The sequence below is a fragment of the Melospiza georgiana genome, chromosome 16, assembly GCF_028018845.1.
Source record: "Melospiza georgiana isolate bMelGeo1 chromosome 16, bMelGeo1.pri, whole genome shotgun sequence".
NCBI classification, from domain to species: Eukaryota; Metazoa; Chordata; class Aves; order Passeriformes; family Passerellidae; genus Melospiza; species Melospiza georgiana.
The window spans coordinates 13,456,798-13,469,579 of NC_080445.1; the positions used below are offsets into that span (position 1 = coordinate 13,456,798).

General features: G+C 52.0%; 1 protein-coding gene across 2 annotated transcripts in view; it reads right to left on the reverse strand.

Moving 5' to 3' along the window:
• RHBDF1 (rhomboid 5 homolog 1) overlaps positions 1-12,782 on the reverse strand; it is a 36,972-nt gene that overhangs the window by 10,865 nt on the left and 13,325 nt on the right. Inside the window, exons 2-8 of one of the 2 annotated variants that reach the window (XM_058035675.1) lie at positions 10,973-11,117; positions 9,005-9,138; positions 6,844-6,948; positions 4,026-4,239; positions 1,785-1,991; positions 883-1,005; positions 581-741 (exon numbers count right to left, since the gene is read on the reverse strand). In XM_058035675.1, the coding sequence (XP_057891658.1) occupies positions 581-741; positions 883-1,005; positions 1,785-1,991; positions 4,026-4,239; positions 6,844-6,948; positions 9,005-9,138; positions 10,973-11,095 (1,067 nt within the window). In that variant the 5' untranslated portion in view covers positions 11,096-11,117. The remainder of the gene's footprint in view (positions 1-580; positions 742-882; positions 1,006-1,784; positions 1,992-4,025; positions 4,240-6,843; positions 6,949-9,004; positions 9,139-10,972; positions 11,118-12,782) is intronic. The other variant, XM_058035676.1, reaches the window with a different exon arrangement.

A 12,782-nucleotide genomic window follows, 5' to 3' on the forward strand; every position in this document is an offset into this window, starting at 1 on the left:
CCTGTGCTGGGGTGAGCTGACTCGGAAGCAGCACAGAGCAATTACTCAGTACCAGTTACTCAGGTGGAAAAAATCCAGGCACACAGTACAGCACCACCCACATATTTGTAGGGCTCTCAGCACCAGTGCCACACCTTTCTCTCGTTTCAAGTGAGGAATGCAGCCCAGCTTGACACTCTGCAATGCTTCACCGCTCCTTGGAGCATGAGAACAGTTACTGGTGACTGTGGCAATGGCAACAGCTTTCTCACTTTTGCTCTCCATAGCCAAAGGCTGGGCCCTCAGCATCCTCACAGTTGATTTAAGTGTCTTTTGCTTCCTCAAGGCATGATACAATCTCTGAAACACATTAGTATGAAGCTGGAAGTTGCTGGAGTGACTGCAGAAGTGGCCTCAGAGTCACCTTTCACATCATGGGTAGCTGGGGCAGGAGGTCTTCAGCTGGATTTAAAGAAAACCCATCCCTGCACTGCTCTGAGCTCTGCACCAAGCACCCACAGCACTCACATCTTGGCTTCCCCACTCCAAATGGGTTGGCTACCCCATGCTAAGCTTTGGCAGCTACCATGAAGATACTCACAGTAGTAAGTGGCTTCTCTCAAGCTCATTTTTGTCCAAAGCACCTCCTGTGAGATCTGTCTGATCTGGAGGTTTCACCTCCGCATCTTTGATCGCAGCTTCTGACGGCGACTCGAACACTTCATCCGGGTAAGTGGAGAGCTCCTCATGAAGGACTCCTTCCTGGGCAGAGAGACAGCAGCCCCATCAGAATAGGCCAACATCCCCCTTGGGACAGCAGTGCTGCTCTCTGCAACACATAGGCCTGCCAGAACCAGAGTCCTGCTCTGCCTTTGGCAGCACCACGCCAGACCTGCCCCTCACCCGAGCGAAGAAGGACGTGTCGAGCTCATCTGGGAAATCCACCGTGTCCTCCTCCAGGAAGCTGGCGGGGGTGAAGCTGCGCCGCTGGGCCCTCCTCAGGGTGCTGTCCTTCACAGAGCGGCCCTGCAGCCAGGGACAGGGACATGGGGCACTGCCAGAACCTCACAAACCCACCCCAGCCAGTGCACAGGCAGCCCACGCGCTGAGCTTGGTTGGAGCACAGCAGATGTGATGTGTGACACCTTTCTGGTCACACACAGCTGTCACCCCATTTCTCAACCCACAGCACCCACCTCCAGGCTTGCCATGTGCTCCTCTAGCACATACTGGACAATGTGTCTGGCCAAACCACAGTGATGGCTGCTACTGGACACAGCAAAAAGCATCACTGAGCCCAGGACAGCAGGCACAGGGCAGGATGGAGAGAGCTCTTTCACCCACTGGAACCAAGAGAGCTTCCCCCTGAGAGTTCTCTGCTTTTAACCCTCTGTGTTCTCAGAGGCGTATCCATGTCCTCAGTGGCCACACCAGGTGCCAATATTCAAATCTGAGCACCTATTGGTTTGAACGCAGCATCCCAAAAAACTCACCTCCTTTCCAACCAGGACACTTGCACAGCAAGAGCCTCAGGTACTTCTGCTTTTCCCTGGCTGCTTACCAGGTGCACATGGACCACCCAAAAGCCCAGACAGGCTGAACTGGACCTGCTAGAATGCCAAGACCCGTACCAAAACCAAACCACCACTCCCACTTTCTTCCCAACCCTGCCTCCTGTACACATGGCCAAAACCCACCAGGAGGTGACTCCATTTCCTCCCTCCATCACAGCTCTCCCCAGCCTTCTGCTGAGCAGCTCCTTGCCCACATCCAGGGCAGAGACCCCTGTGGCAGGCAGGCAGTACCTTGACCAGCGCGGCGGCCGCCCGGAAGCTCATTTTGGCCACGGACTCGCGCTTGCGGCGCCGCGGGAGGCGGTTGAAGCCGGAGCGGGAGCTGGTGAAGGAGCACAGCGAGGTGGCCCCGGGGGTGATGGGCGTGTGGGGGATGCTGCAGCCGTCCGTGTCCTCGGCCATCCGGAACGCCCGGCCCCGCGCCAGGGGGTCGATGATCTGCCGAGAGGAGCAGCCCGTCAGCCCGGCCACCCCCAAAGCCTGTCCTGCCAAACCTCCTCCCTCCTCCTGAGACCACGGCCCAGGGATTGACCAAGAACCAGCCTGGAGGGACCAACAAGCAATTCTACAATAGGAATAACCTATTGCTGGTTTTTTTTTTTTTTTCTTTTGCTAGTATTGACTATTGTCAACCAGTCTGTTCCAGTACCTCACATAAGACTCCGAACCTCCTCCAGCCCTTCCTAAGCTGTCACAGACATCTTTTATGAAAAATCCTCTCCTTAGGGTTTTTCCTCCTGAGAAGCTGAGAGGCCTCAGGAACAAAATGTAAACATTGATTATCTGCTGCTGTGGAATGCAATAGGTGGATCTGTGATTGGCCCATGTTGGTTGTTTCTAATTAATGGCCAATCACAGTCAGCTGGCTCAGACTCTCTGTTCGAGCCACAAGCCTTTGTTGTTCATTCTTTCTTTTTCTATTCTTAGCCAGCCTTCTGATGAAATCCTTTCTTCTATTCTTTTAGTATAGTTTTAATGTCATATATATAATAAAATAATAAATCAGCCTTCTGAAACATGGAGTCAGATCCTCGTCTCTTCCCTTATCCTCAGACCCCTGTGAACACTGTCACACTAAGCTCTTGGTTTCATTGTCTCCCATGCCAATGAGCTCAACAGACAGAGAATGTGCTGCCTAAATAGGAGTCTGAGAAATCCCTAAAAACAGAAATGTTCTTTCTTTAGTTAGTTTCCTTCCTGATACTGGGCAACCCAGGACTTAAGCAGTTTCCTGTTATCCTGTTGAAACTATACTGTATATTTACATCTGCTTCCATTAATTTAATTTAACAGCTGGATAAAGCAGGCAAGCTTCCAGGAGCTGCAAGCCCTTCTTTGGGACTCCTCAGGCCAGTGCTCTCACTTATTCCAAACATACGAATCAACGTAATGAAAATATTGCCTTCAGCTACAAACCTTGCCTCTGTCCTTACATCATCACAGCTGTGGTTTCCATAAGACCTCTGTGCTTTATCCCAAGGTTTTACGAGCTTTTTTAATCCACAGTTGCACACTCAACAGGAAGCTTAATGGGCTCACACCTACTGACACCACGTTCTGATTTAATGTTAGCCCAGATACAGCTCAACAATATTTCTAAGTCTCCTGTGAGCAAAGATTAGGTGCAAAGACATTTAACAGAAAAGAAGACAACAAGGCAAAATGTGATGGAAAAATTCACTACACTCTCCTCTGCTTTAGTGCTGCCACCAGGCTGCAGGTCACAGACTGATCTGCTTTGGAAGGAATTGTTTTCCCACTCACTCACTCAGTAAAGCACAGCCATCAACCACACCAGTTAAGTGTCACTGAGAGGAGCAGTGGGAAGAGCTGGATATTGTGGTTAGCTCTGGTCACTGGATGTGCCCAGCTGGGCCCTGCCTCCTTGGGTCACACTTAAAGGTAATGAGCAGGAGGCAGCACCAAACCCAGGTGCCCTTTGCAGACACTCAAAACCACTTCTGAGGACCCATAAGCAGGGCTACAGCACCACTGATGCAACACTTTTCAAAGTCCTAATATATAACCAGGTTTGTATGGGGACAGTAGCTCTGCTACAGCCTGCATTCTGCTTGGGGCAAGGCAAATGTCCCCAGTGATTCCAGCTCTGCTACTGCACATTTGGGTCCAACATAGCAGAACACAATTCTGTCCTTCAAAATGGCAGCAGGAAACCTAAGCTGAGAGCTGCTGCTCATGCTGCACACCCCTGATCACCACAGTCACAGCATGACAAACACAGCTCTGAGCCACCACAACAGCTGAGGGATCTCAGCCAACGAGACTGGGGGAGAGAGAGCTGCCAAACTGTACCTGGGCCGTGAGAAGTGTCTGAGCACAGAGCGCAGACGTGTCGAGGCAGAGCTCAGCCCGCAGACAGGTCACGGCTGCCAAGGCGCTGAACGCACCGAGCAGGGAGCTCAGCCATGGCCCTGCCTCTGTCCTTCTGTCCCTCTGTCCCAGGTCACTCACCTTCTGCATGCCCAGCTGGCAGGGTCCCACGTAGAGAGGAGGAGGGGTCTCTGTGCTTGTCAGGGAAATGTTGTCCTGGCTGGGCAGGTCCATCTCCCGGATGACCTGAGGCTTGAGCTTCCCGTAGCGCAGGCTGCAGTGCCGGAGGCTCTTCCTCTGCCATTTCTGAGTTGCATCGCTGTCTTTGCTCACCCCAAACCAGTCTGCTGTGCCTCTGAAAGATGCCAGCAGACAAGTGCTAAGGAGAAGGATGTTTGCTTGGACTGTGCAGGTGAAAAGACAAAGCCCTGCTGGTCACTTCCAGCCCACCCCAATTCAGAGACAGAACTCTTGCCCAGGAGCAGCTCGCAGTTTGTCCTCAACCTGACAGATGCTGGCCAGAAATGCTTGACCATCAACAGCGTTCTGTCTCTTAGGACAGAAGAAAAATGACAGGAGATATTCACTGTGGGCAAAGGACAGTTTGTTCCGAGTTTTTCTAAAAGTAAAGGAAAAGAAATGGTACAGAAGTTCAGAAAGCAACTTGGTGAAAGGTGTTTTTTTACTTTAAAAACCATCTATTGCAAACACTTACCATCTTCAGGCCAGCTCTAGGTCCCCATTGTGAGACTGTACTGTTTCACAGCTCTGTGACTTGTCCCAAAAGCCACCAGAAATCTCTTTTCTCTCCCAGCCTCCCCTCCACACTCCCAGAACCTCCCTAACTTCCATCTCATGCTGCAGGGTTTCTAACCTCCTCAAGGGTAGCATAAAGAGCAAAAATTGCTGCAGTTCTGGTCTCTGCAAAGGCAGACACACACACTTCTAAGCTGCTGGTTGCAGAAGCAGGAGCACAAGGCTGCAGCCACGAGGCAGGTTTGCTGCCAAGTGCCTGCTGCCACAGAAGAGCAGTGGATCAGAAGCAAAATCCCAGGAAGGCAGGGAGGGATCAGGATAAGTCAGACTAAAAGCCTATTTCAAATCCTGCAGGACAGCTGGTACCCTAAACTCACAGGGGTCATGGCAGCCCTGCCAAGCAGTTCCCACCATGGCTGATCCATCCTCAGGAGATGACAAGCTGTCCCAGCCTACAGACTGGCCCAGGTGTTGAAAGTCCAAGCCAAATCCAAACCCTTGGCCTCAGCCCCCCTGCTCAGGGGCAGGATCTCCAGCTGCTGAGAAGCAAGACCTCACAGATCACAAAGTGAGTGTTAAAATACTCACTGGAGTAAAGGCTGGGATAAATCTAGAATTAGGCCACACAGGGGAACTGAGATAGTGCAATAGAGACAGGAAATTAATCCTGTGGTTTTGAACACTTCCAAGCAAAAACCCCACCAACCAACAGGTGAAGGTGCTCTGCCACCATGTCAAAAGGTGAGTTTGAAATCCACAGCCTTGCTGGCTAAAACCCAAATGCCACCAGCAAGTCAACGTGCCAGCCTTTGGAGATGGGGCTGTGTGAAAATCTTGGGGCACCTCTGTGCTCCCACAGACCCACATCTCCTTGGAGCAATCTTCCTCTCCATCCAGAGCAAAGGCCCAGGGCCAGCCCCTGCCCTGACAGACCCACCAAGCCCACAGCACAGAGCTCAAGTTGCTCTGGCACAACACAAACCTCACAGAACAGCCTGAGCACTCAGAGGGCTCCCCACAGACTGCTGTAACCAGGATTTCAACAGCAAGGTGACCCTGGGTGACAAGTCTGTACACAGGGCCTCAAAGGGAGAGGGGCTGAGGGTGATTTGGGCCCATATGAGCCTCAGAGATCTCCAAAGCTGTGCTTCCACTGGTCTGGAAGTACAAACACCATCACAGGTGTTGGGACTGTGAGGAACACTCCAGAACAGCCAGAGACCACTGCTGGGCCAGGGCCAGGGTGAAGAGCTGTCCCACCCCTCCCTGATCATAGCCAAAATAATCCACTAAAGAGTTTAGGGCACCCTGGGAAGACGCTGAATGCCTCTGTTCAGTTGGCATTCATTCACATCCTGTGGAGTCCCCAGGGCACTGTAACAACCAACATCAGAGTCAGCTGTCACCCTTCTGTCACGATGAGCCAAGCAGCCCTGAAAGCCCAAGGCCAAACACAGGCAGCCCCAAAGGTGGTGACAGTGCCAGAGTGGCAGCTGGCCAAGGGCAGCATGGTAAGACAGGAATACAGGGCAGTAGGTCCAAGTCACACTGTCTGTCTGGTTTAAAAGTTTCCTAAGCTCCAGATTTGGGGTGATGGTCAATGGGCCTGTTGTGCCCTGGCCTCCTGGAGTGGCTCATCTCCTTGGTGTTAAGTAAACAAAGACCTCCACCTCAAAAAGAAGACAATCACATTTGCATTAGAAAAAGCCATGATGTCAACAGGGAATGAGTGGATGCTGTATTCCATTCATCAGCTCTGAGCTCCTCTGCACCAACACAACAGCATCTGTTTGGTGCTGCTTCCTCTCCTTCCCCTCCTGCCCCAAGAAGGCTTTGGGGCCAACATATGCTGCACTGCTGCCAGCAAAGGCAGGCTGGGCTGAGACTGCCCTGGGGAGATATTCCAGCTATGGTGAACACCAGGAGGTTGACAGCTTGTTAGGAAAGGCAGGAGGGAGTGAGGCTGGCGGGTGGACAGCTTGTTAGTCCATGCTACTTATTGACAGCTGCCTACACATTTAGTAGGAGTGACAATTGTTTTCTGTTAGAGGCACACATGAACTTTCTCACTCTGCCTGTCTGTAGGCCTCTAGGGCAGCCCTGGGAAGGCAATGTGCTCTCAGCAGCAGGCAGCCTCTGCGCAGTTCACAACAGCCCTGGCACACACATGCAGGGTGGGTGTCACACTCAGTGCTACCAGTACCTGAAGAAGGATCGGGGCAGGGACTGGCGCTTTCGCAGGGAGCTCCTGCCCCCCCGGCGCCCACCCGCGGGCAGGGTCTGACTCCTCTGAAACCGAACCTGCCTGCTGCAAAGAAAAGAGAGCTGAGGGCAAGGAACCTCCAGGGCTCTGGGGAGGAGCAGCCACTGCATCTCCTTCCATAGCCCATGGGCAGCAGTGGTGCCCCACTGCATGTGACAGTGGCCTGAGCTGAGAGCACGACCTAAGAGAAACAACCAAGCTCAAGCCACACAGAAACAGCATCTTTGAGCCCAGGAGGCTGCTGAATCCTCTTGGTGCACCTGGGACATGTCTCACATTGCTCTGGAAGGTACCAGGGGTACTGCCATCCCCCTCAGCTCCCCTGTAAGAACTGCCTTCTTCAGCCCATCCACAGCTACAGATTCCACAGCTGGCTTTGCACACCAGTGTGAATCCATGGAGGTGTCAGCAGGCTGAGATATGATCTGCTTAGAGACAGGTGACTGGTGCCCTGACAGGATCTTGCCTGGTGCACAAGTCTATCTGTGGCACATCTGCTGCTTTGCATGGACATCTCAGACACCCTGGAAGACTGGAAATGGTGTTAGATGCTTTCATATGAATCACTCCCATGCCTTGTTCTGGACTACACAGGCTTGACATTATGTTCATAGTCGATCTGTGTCCTCCAGGGAAGATGATATGGAGTCCTGCTGCAGTTTCACATTCTGTGTATTCTGAGGGCTGTGTTAAACAGAAAACTTGGCAGTCAGCCTTCCTGGACTCACAAAACAAATCCCAAAACACAATTTAGGGATGTATGGTCTGCATTCTCCACTGTATTCCTAGCTCTGCTAAATGGAAAACAGGGATTTAGGCCTTGATACTTTCCATTTCCCTGGCCTTGTTTCTGATCCACTCATTTCATGCTTTTATTGCCAGTGTTGTGTAATGTGTGCATCTCCTGCAGTTCTGCTCCTTGTTAAGTCCTTCCCAAAGTAAATCTGTCACAGTAGCACCAAAGCAGTTCACATTTCCTCACTCTCCTACATACAAACTGCAGGTTGTGAGGACTTCTGGGACAGGTTAGCCAGGTTTTTCTACCCAATGCTTCTTGTCAGGGCCTCCACAGCACCCTCCCAGGATATCCCCTCATCCTTGACGTGCTCTTGCCTAGCTGTCCTGGCAAGGAACACGTCAGGAGCAGGGAGGCAAGGGAGGAGGCAGAGTAGGTGTGCAAGGACAGCCTCAGCAGCCCCAGAGGCTGCCCACAGCCCTGAAAAGAGCAGACACCATTTCACAGGCTCAGCCCTCTCAACCTCACAAGAAGTAGGATCAGAGTGGGCTGATGCAGGAGAGTTTCAGCACCAAGGCAGCTGGGGAAGGTCTGAGGCAAAGGAAAACAGTGTGTGGGAGATGTCCCAGAGCTGGAAAGCTGCTCCTTTGTGAGGGGGCGAAGCCTGGCTGGCTGAAAGTAACCCTGACCCCTGGAGCTCCAGGGATGCTCCTGGGATCCAGGCAGGCCTGACACACTGCCAGAGACAGAAATGAGCCCTCTCAGGAGGGAGGCTGGGAGAGCCACTCCCTCTGGGCAAACTGGGATAAGCCTTTGCCATGGTGAGGGAAAGAGCATCCAGCTCTGTGTGGCCATGTCTCCAGAGTCTCATAATGACAACCCTTTGCAGGAGTGGGACACAGGACCAGAGCAGCCTCTCCCTGCTCTCCACCTCAGATCCATCTCAAGGACCTGCCAGTGCTAGGAGCCAAGCTGCTGAGAGCCCTGCACAGCTCCAATGGGTTCTGCCTCCCCCAGCAACCATGTGCTCTCAGACACTGCACCAAAGCACGCCCAGCACACCCCACCTACAGTCACAGCTAAACATCAGGGCCTGACACATCCTGTTACTGGGAAACAGCCCCTCCAGGGCATGGGGGCAGCCAAAATCTGTCTGTAAGTGGCAAACACCATTCATTGTCCTGGTCACCAGCATCTTCCTCCCAGGACTTTCCTCCTCGTGCACTGCAGACAGGCTGTACAGCACCACTGGGCTTCTACACTGGGGACCAACCTGCACCCACCGTCCCACCACCTCCCAAGGCCATGAGGGACTGCCGGACGGCAGGACACAGTGCAGCAGGCCCCGGGAGCTCCGTGCCTCACCTCTTGATGGTCTGGGTGATGGAGGTCTGGCGCTGCAGCCCCGCTCTCCTGGCGGGGTCGTGCGGCAGGGACGGCGCGCGGCTGTTGTCGGCCGGCATGCTCACGCTCCGCAGGAACGCCTGGCGCCGCGTCGGCTGCGAGGGAAGGGAGGGAGCCAGAGTCAGACTCCTGGGGTGGGCAGGTCAAAAATTCAACATGGACTGCCTGAGCTCCTGCAGCACATCCTCCTGGCTGCTGGCTGCCCAAACCACACTCTCCTAGGCTGCTCCACAAGGTCAAGAGAATAGGCCGCTCCACAAGGTCAAGAGAAACGCAGTCAGTGGGATTTGCTTCTTAAGTAGCTCTGGAGCTGCACTAAAAGCCTGTGAGAGCTGTGGGTGGGTCTGCAGTTGATGCCTGGTGCAGCCTAAGCAAGCTGGGAAAGGCTTTGTTCATAGCCTAACAGCCTGGGCACACTCACATGTCATGGCTAAATGTCACCTACCGAATGTGACACAACTCACCACGCGGTTCTCAGCTCACACACTGCCTCTCCAGGGCTGCTCTGGATTTCATTTTTATCAGCTCAGCAGAGACACCATGTCCCATTTGTACAGGGCAGGCTGAGCAGACTGCCCCTCTGGCAAGGGAAGCTCTGATCAATCCTCTGGTCAGACACTGTCTCTGCCTCAAGACTACTTCAGCCTCTCTAGCCCAGAAAGATAATGATTTCTATTTACATTAACAGTTTTGATATCTTTTATGTAAAAGCAGCACACAGATACTCAGGTTGTAAGTCAGAGGTGCACACAATGCACTCTTATCCTGACAGCTGGGCTATGCAGAGAACATCACTTCCACCAGTTTCCATCATAAGCACGGAGTGTCCCTCCAGGTGCCCAGCTGGATTTAGAGATTCCAGACAAGGCAAGATCCATCAGAGCCTTAAATAATTGATTCAGAAAGTTTCAACTTGCACTGGTAAAACCCCAAACTCCACTTCTAATCCCTACAGACTGACCTCCAAACTCTTTCCTTCCAAGGGAAGGCCAGAACCAAGATTTATCTGCCAGGAGCTGTCATGTGAGTGAAGTGCATTTGAGTCCCTGGATCACAGAATGATGAAGAGGACAGTCCTTGATGTTCCAATAAAAGTTCCCTCTGAAGCTTGTCCTCAGCCCCCTCCAGGGAAGCTGTATAACCCTCCATTTCTCTAAGGACTAAACTTTTTCCACATAAGTGACTGAACCCAGGTCAATGGAGCTGGGCAGCAAGGACCCTCTGGCTCTGCCTTCGGTGCACAAAGCCTCTGCTCCTGCAGCAAGGCCACACAAGCAGCCAGCATTCATACCCAGGTCTCATCCCAACAGCAGTTTTTAATACCTTGTAGCAGCTATTCCTGATATTCTCCCTATCCCCAGCACAAATGAGGGTGTTTGACCCTCGTGCTTTGCACTGCTCCTATTAACCTATCACCTCATCTCCACTTCAGCACTCCTAAATGTTATGTATTTCCCATCCCACACGGTCCTCTTATGTTCCTCCTGCTGCTAACAGCTTTGTGTTGCCAGTAACTGTTCTTTGCTGTTGCTGATGAAAGTCTGTCATTATCTTGGCTCTTCATAAGTCAGATTCATACCCTGCTCATTTCAGCACAAGCTCCAGCACTTCCAGGCCCTCATGCTTGTCTGGGAGACCTTCAATCCTCCAGTTCCCTTAAGAAATGCTTGTTTGAATACCTCACTCTCATATCCCACATCCAAACACTCACATCCACTGATGTGAGCACATCAGCCACCCACCCTCATCCCTCCCACATCCCCTTCAAGGGGAGTTAATTACTGCTCGTAAATTTACTCAAAGGCTGTGCCCCTTCTCATGTGGCCTCACGACCTGCCATCACACACTGCCTTTCCCTGATGGGGATCCCAGGCACAGGGATGCTCCCAGCACATCCCTCCCCAGCTCCACAAACCCTTCCCTCTGTACCTGCACGGGCTGGAGGGGCTCCTCTGGCACGGGCAGGGGCACTGGCACCGGGATGTCCAGCTTTAGCCATGGTGGCTTCTTGCGCTGTAAACTGCTCGTGCTGTCGTGCCGCGCCTCCGACATCGTCCCACGCTTGTCCTCAGGCCTAGAGAGGAGAGACACCAGAGTCAGGAGGGAATCTGGCTCACCCCTCACAGCCCATGCTGGCAGGGTGAGCAGAGGGTTCTCCTCCCAGCTGTGACTGATGGGCCCCCAGCCCCACGTGGGATGAATTCCCCAAGTGCCTCATGAGGGCTCGGGGCTCACAGCTTGTGCCCACATTGCTCATTCAGCACCTGACACTAAAGGACACAGAACCTCGAGCCAGATACAGGCACTGCAGTCACAGGTTTGAGCTGCCTCCCATTAAGATTTTTGCTGAGACTACTGAGATCCAGATTCCTTAAGAACAAGCCATGAATTAAATCTGTGTTGTGCACAGTAGATAAGTTTCTGGGTCTGTGGGTAACACTTGCAGCTTGGCTGTAGGAAGGTACACTTGGGCTATATGGTACCTGAAACAAGAATGTATCTGGTGGGTGTACCAACCAAATATCATCCATTTGGGAGATAATGTCTGGGATTTTGATGGACAGGCATAGCGTATGATGTGGACTATCCCACATTTCATGGACTGTCTGATGGGGCAGAGAGTGTGAAGCATGAAGAAAATATGCTGGGGGGGGAATGGGGTGGGGGGGGAGAAAGGGAAGAGTTAGGTGTTCCTGTAGTTAAATTTTGTAACAATGGTTTTTCAGGCCATAAATCTTGGAGAGAGGCCGAGTAGGAATTTATGATAGAATTTGTTTTATTTTAAGGGTTGTGCTTTGTTTTAGGGGGGTTGGCAGTTGCATCTAACCCCTCCCCTTATTATGGGGGATGAATTCCCCAAGTGCCTCATGAGGGCTCAGGGCTCACAGCTTGTGCCCACACTGCTCATTCAGTACCTGACACTAAAGGACACAGAACCTCGAGCCAGATACAGGCACTGCAGTCACAAGTTTGAGATGCCTCCCATTAAGATTTTTGCTGAGACTACTGTGAGATCCAGATTCCTTAAGAACAAGCCATGAATTAAATCTTAATGAGATCTGGATCCAGACCAACCAGCTAAGTAACTGCAGTATCAAAAGCCACTGACCTCCCTCTAAAACCAGCTTGTGACTCACCAACACCCTTTTCTGCCCCCCCAAAGCCAAGCACCACACTTTCCAACCCACCCACCACTTAGCAATTAACAAGTGGCCATTTCTCATCGCTGTTTCTAATCTCTTTTAAATGTAGTGATTTTCTAGAAACATAATACAGTGCACAGAGCAATACCAGTATAGCATGAACATTAGAGAACTGGCACTAATCCTGAACTAAGAGTGGTTTTCATACATAAATAATAATGATATGGTATTTAAATAAAAACCGCTGTGTAATCCAAACGCCGCAGAGAGCAGAGTGACTCGCTGTCATCTTGCCCACTCTGCTGCAGTTTTGCCCTCCTGTTTGGGACCACAGGAGTCCTTCAGGCTGGCAGAGCACCCACTTCACTGTGCATGCTCAGAGAAAACAGGTTTCACTGGAGGCAGATCAGCTCAGATGCCTCCACGGGTACTTTCCAGTCTAAATTATGCTACAAGTTTGTATTTCTTCCTCTCCTATCACACACACAGCTTCAAGTGAACAGTGGGAAGCATGTGTGCTGAATGGGACAAGAGATTCCATTCCCTGCGGGCTCTCTCCTTGCATGGCCCTAGCCTGGCCTGCAGCCCTTAGCCAC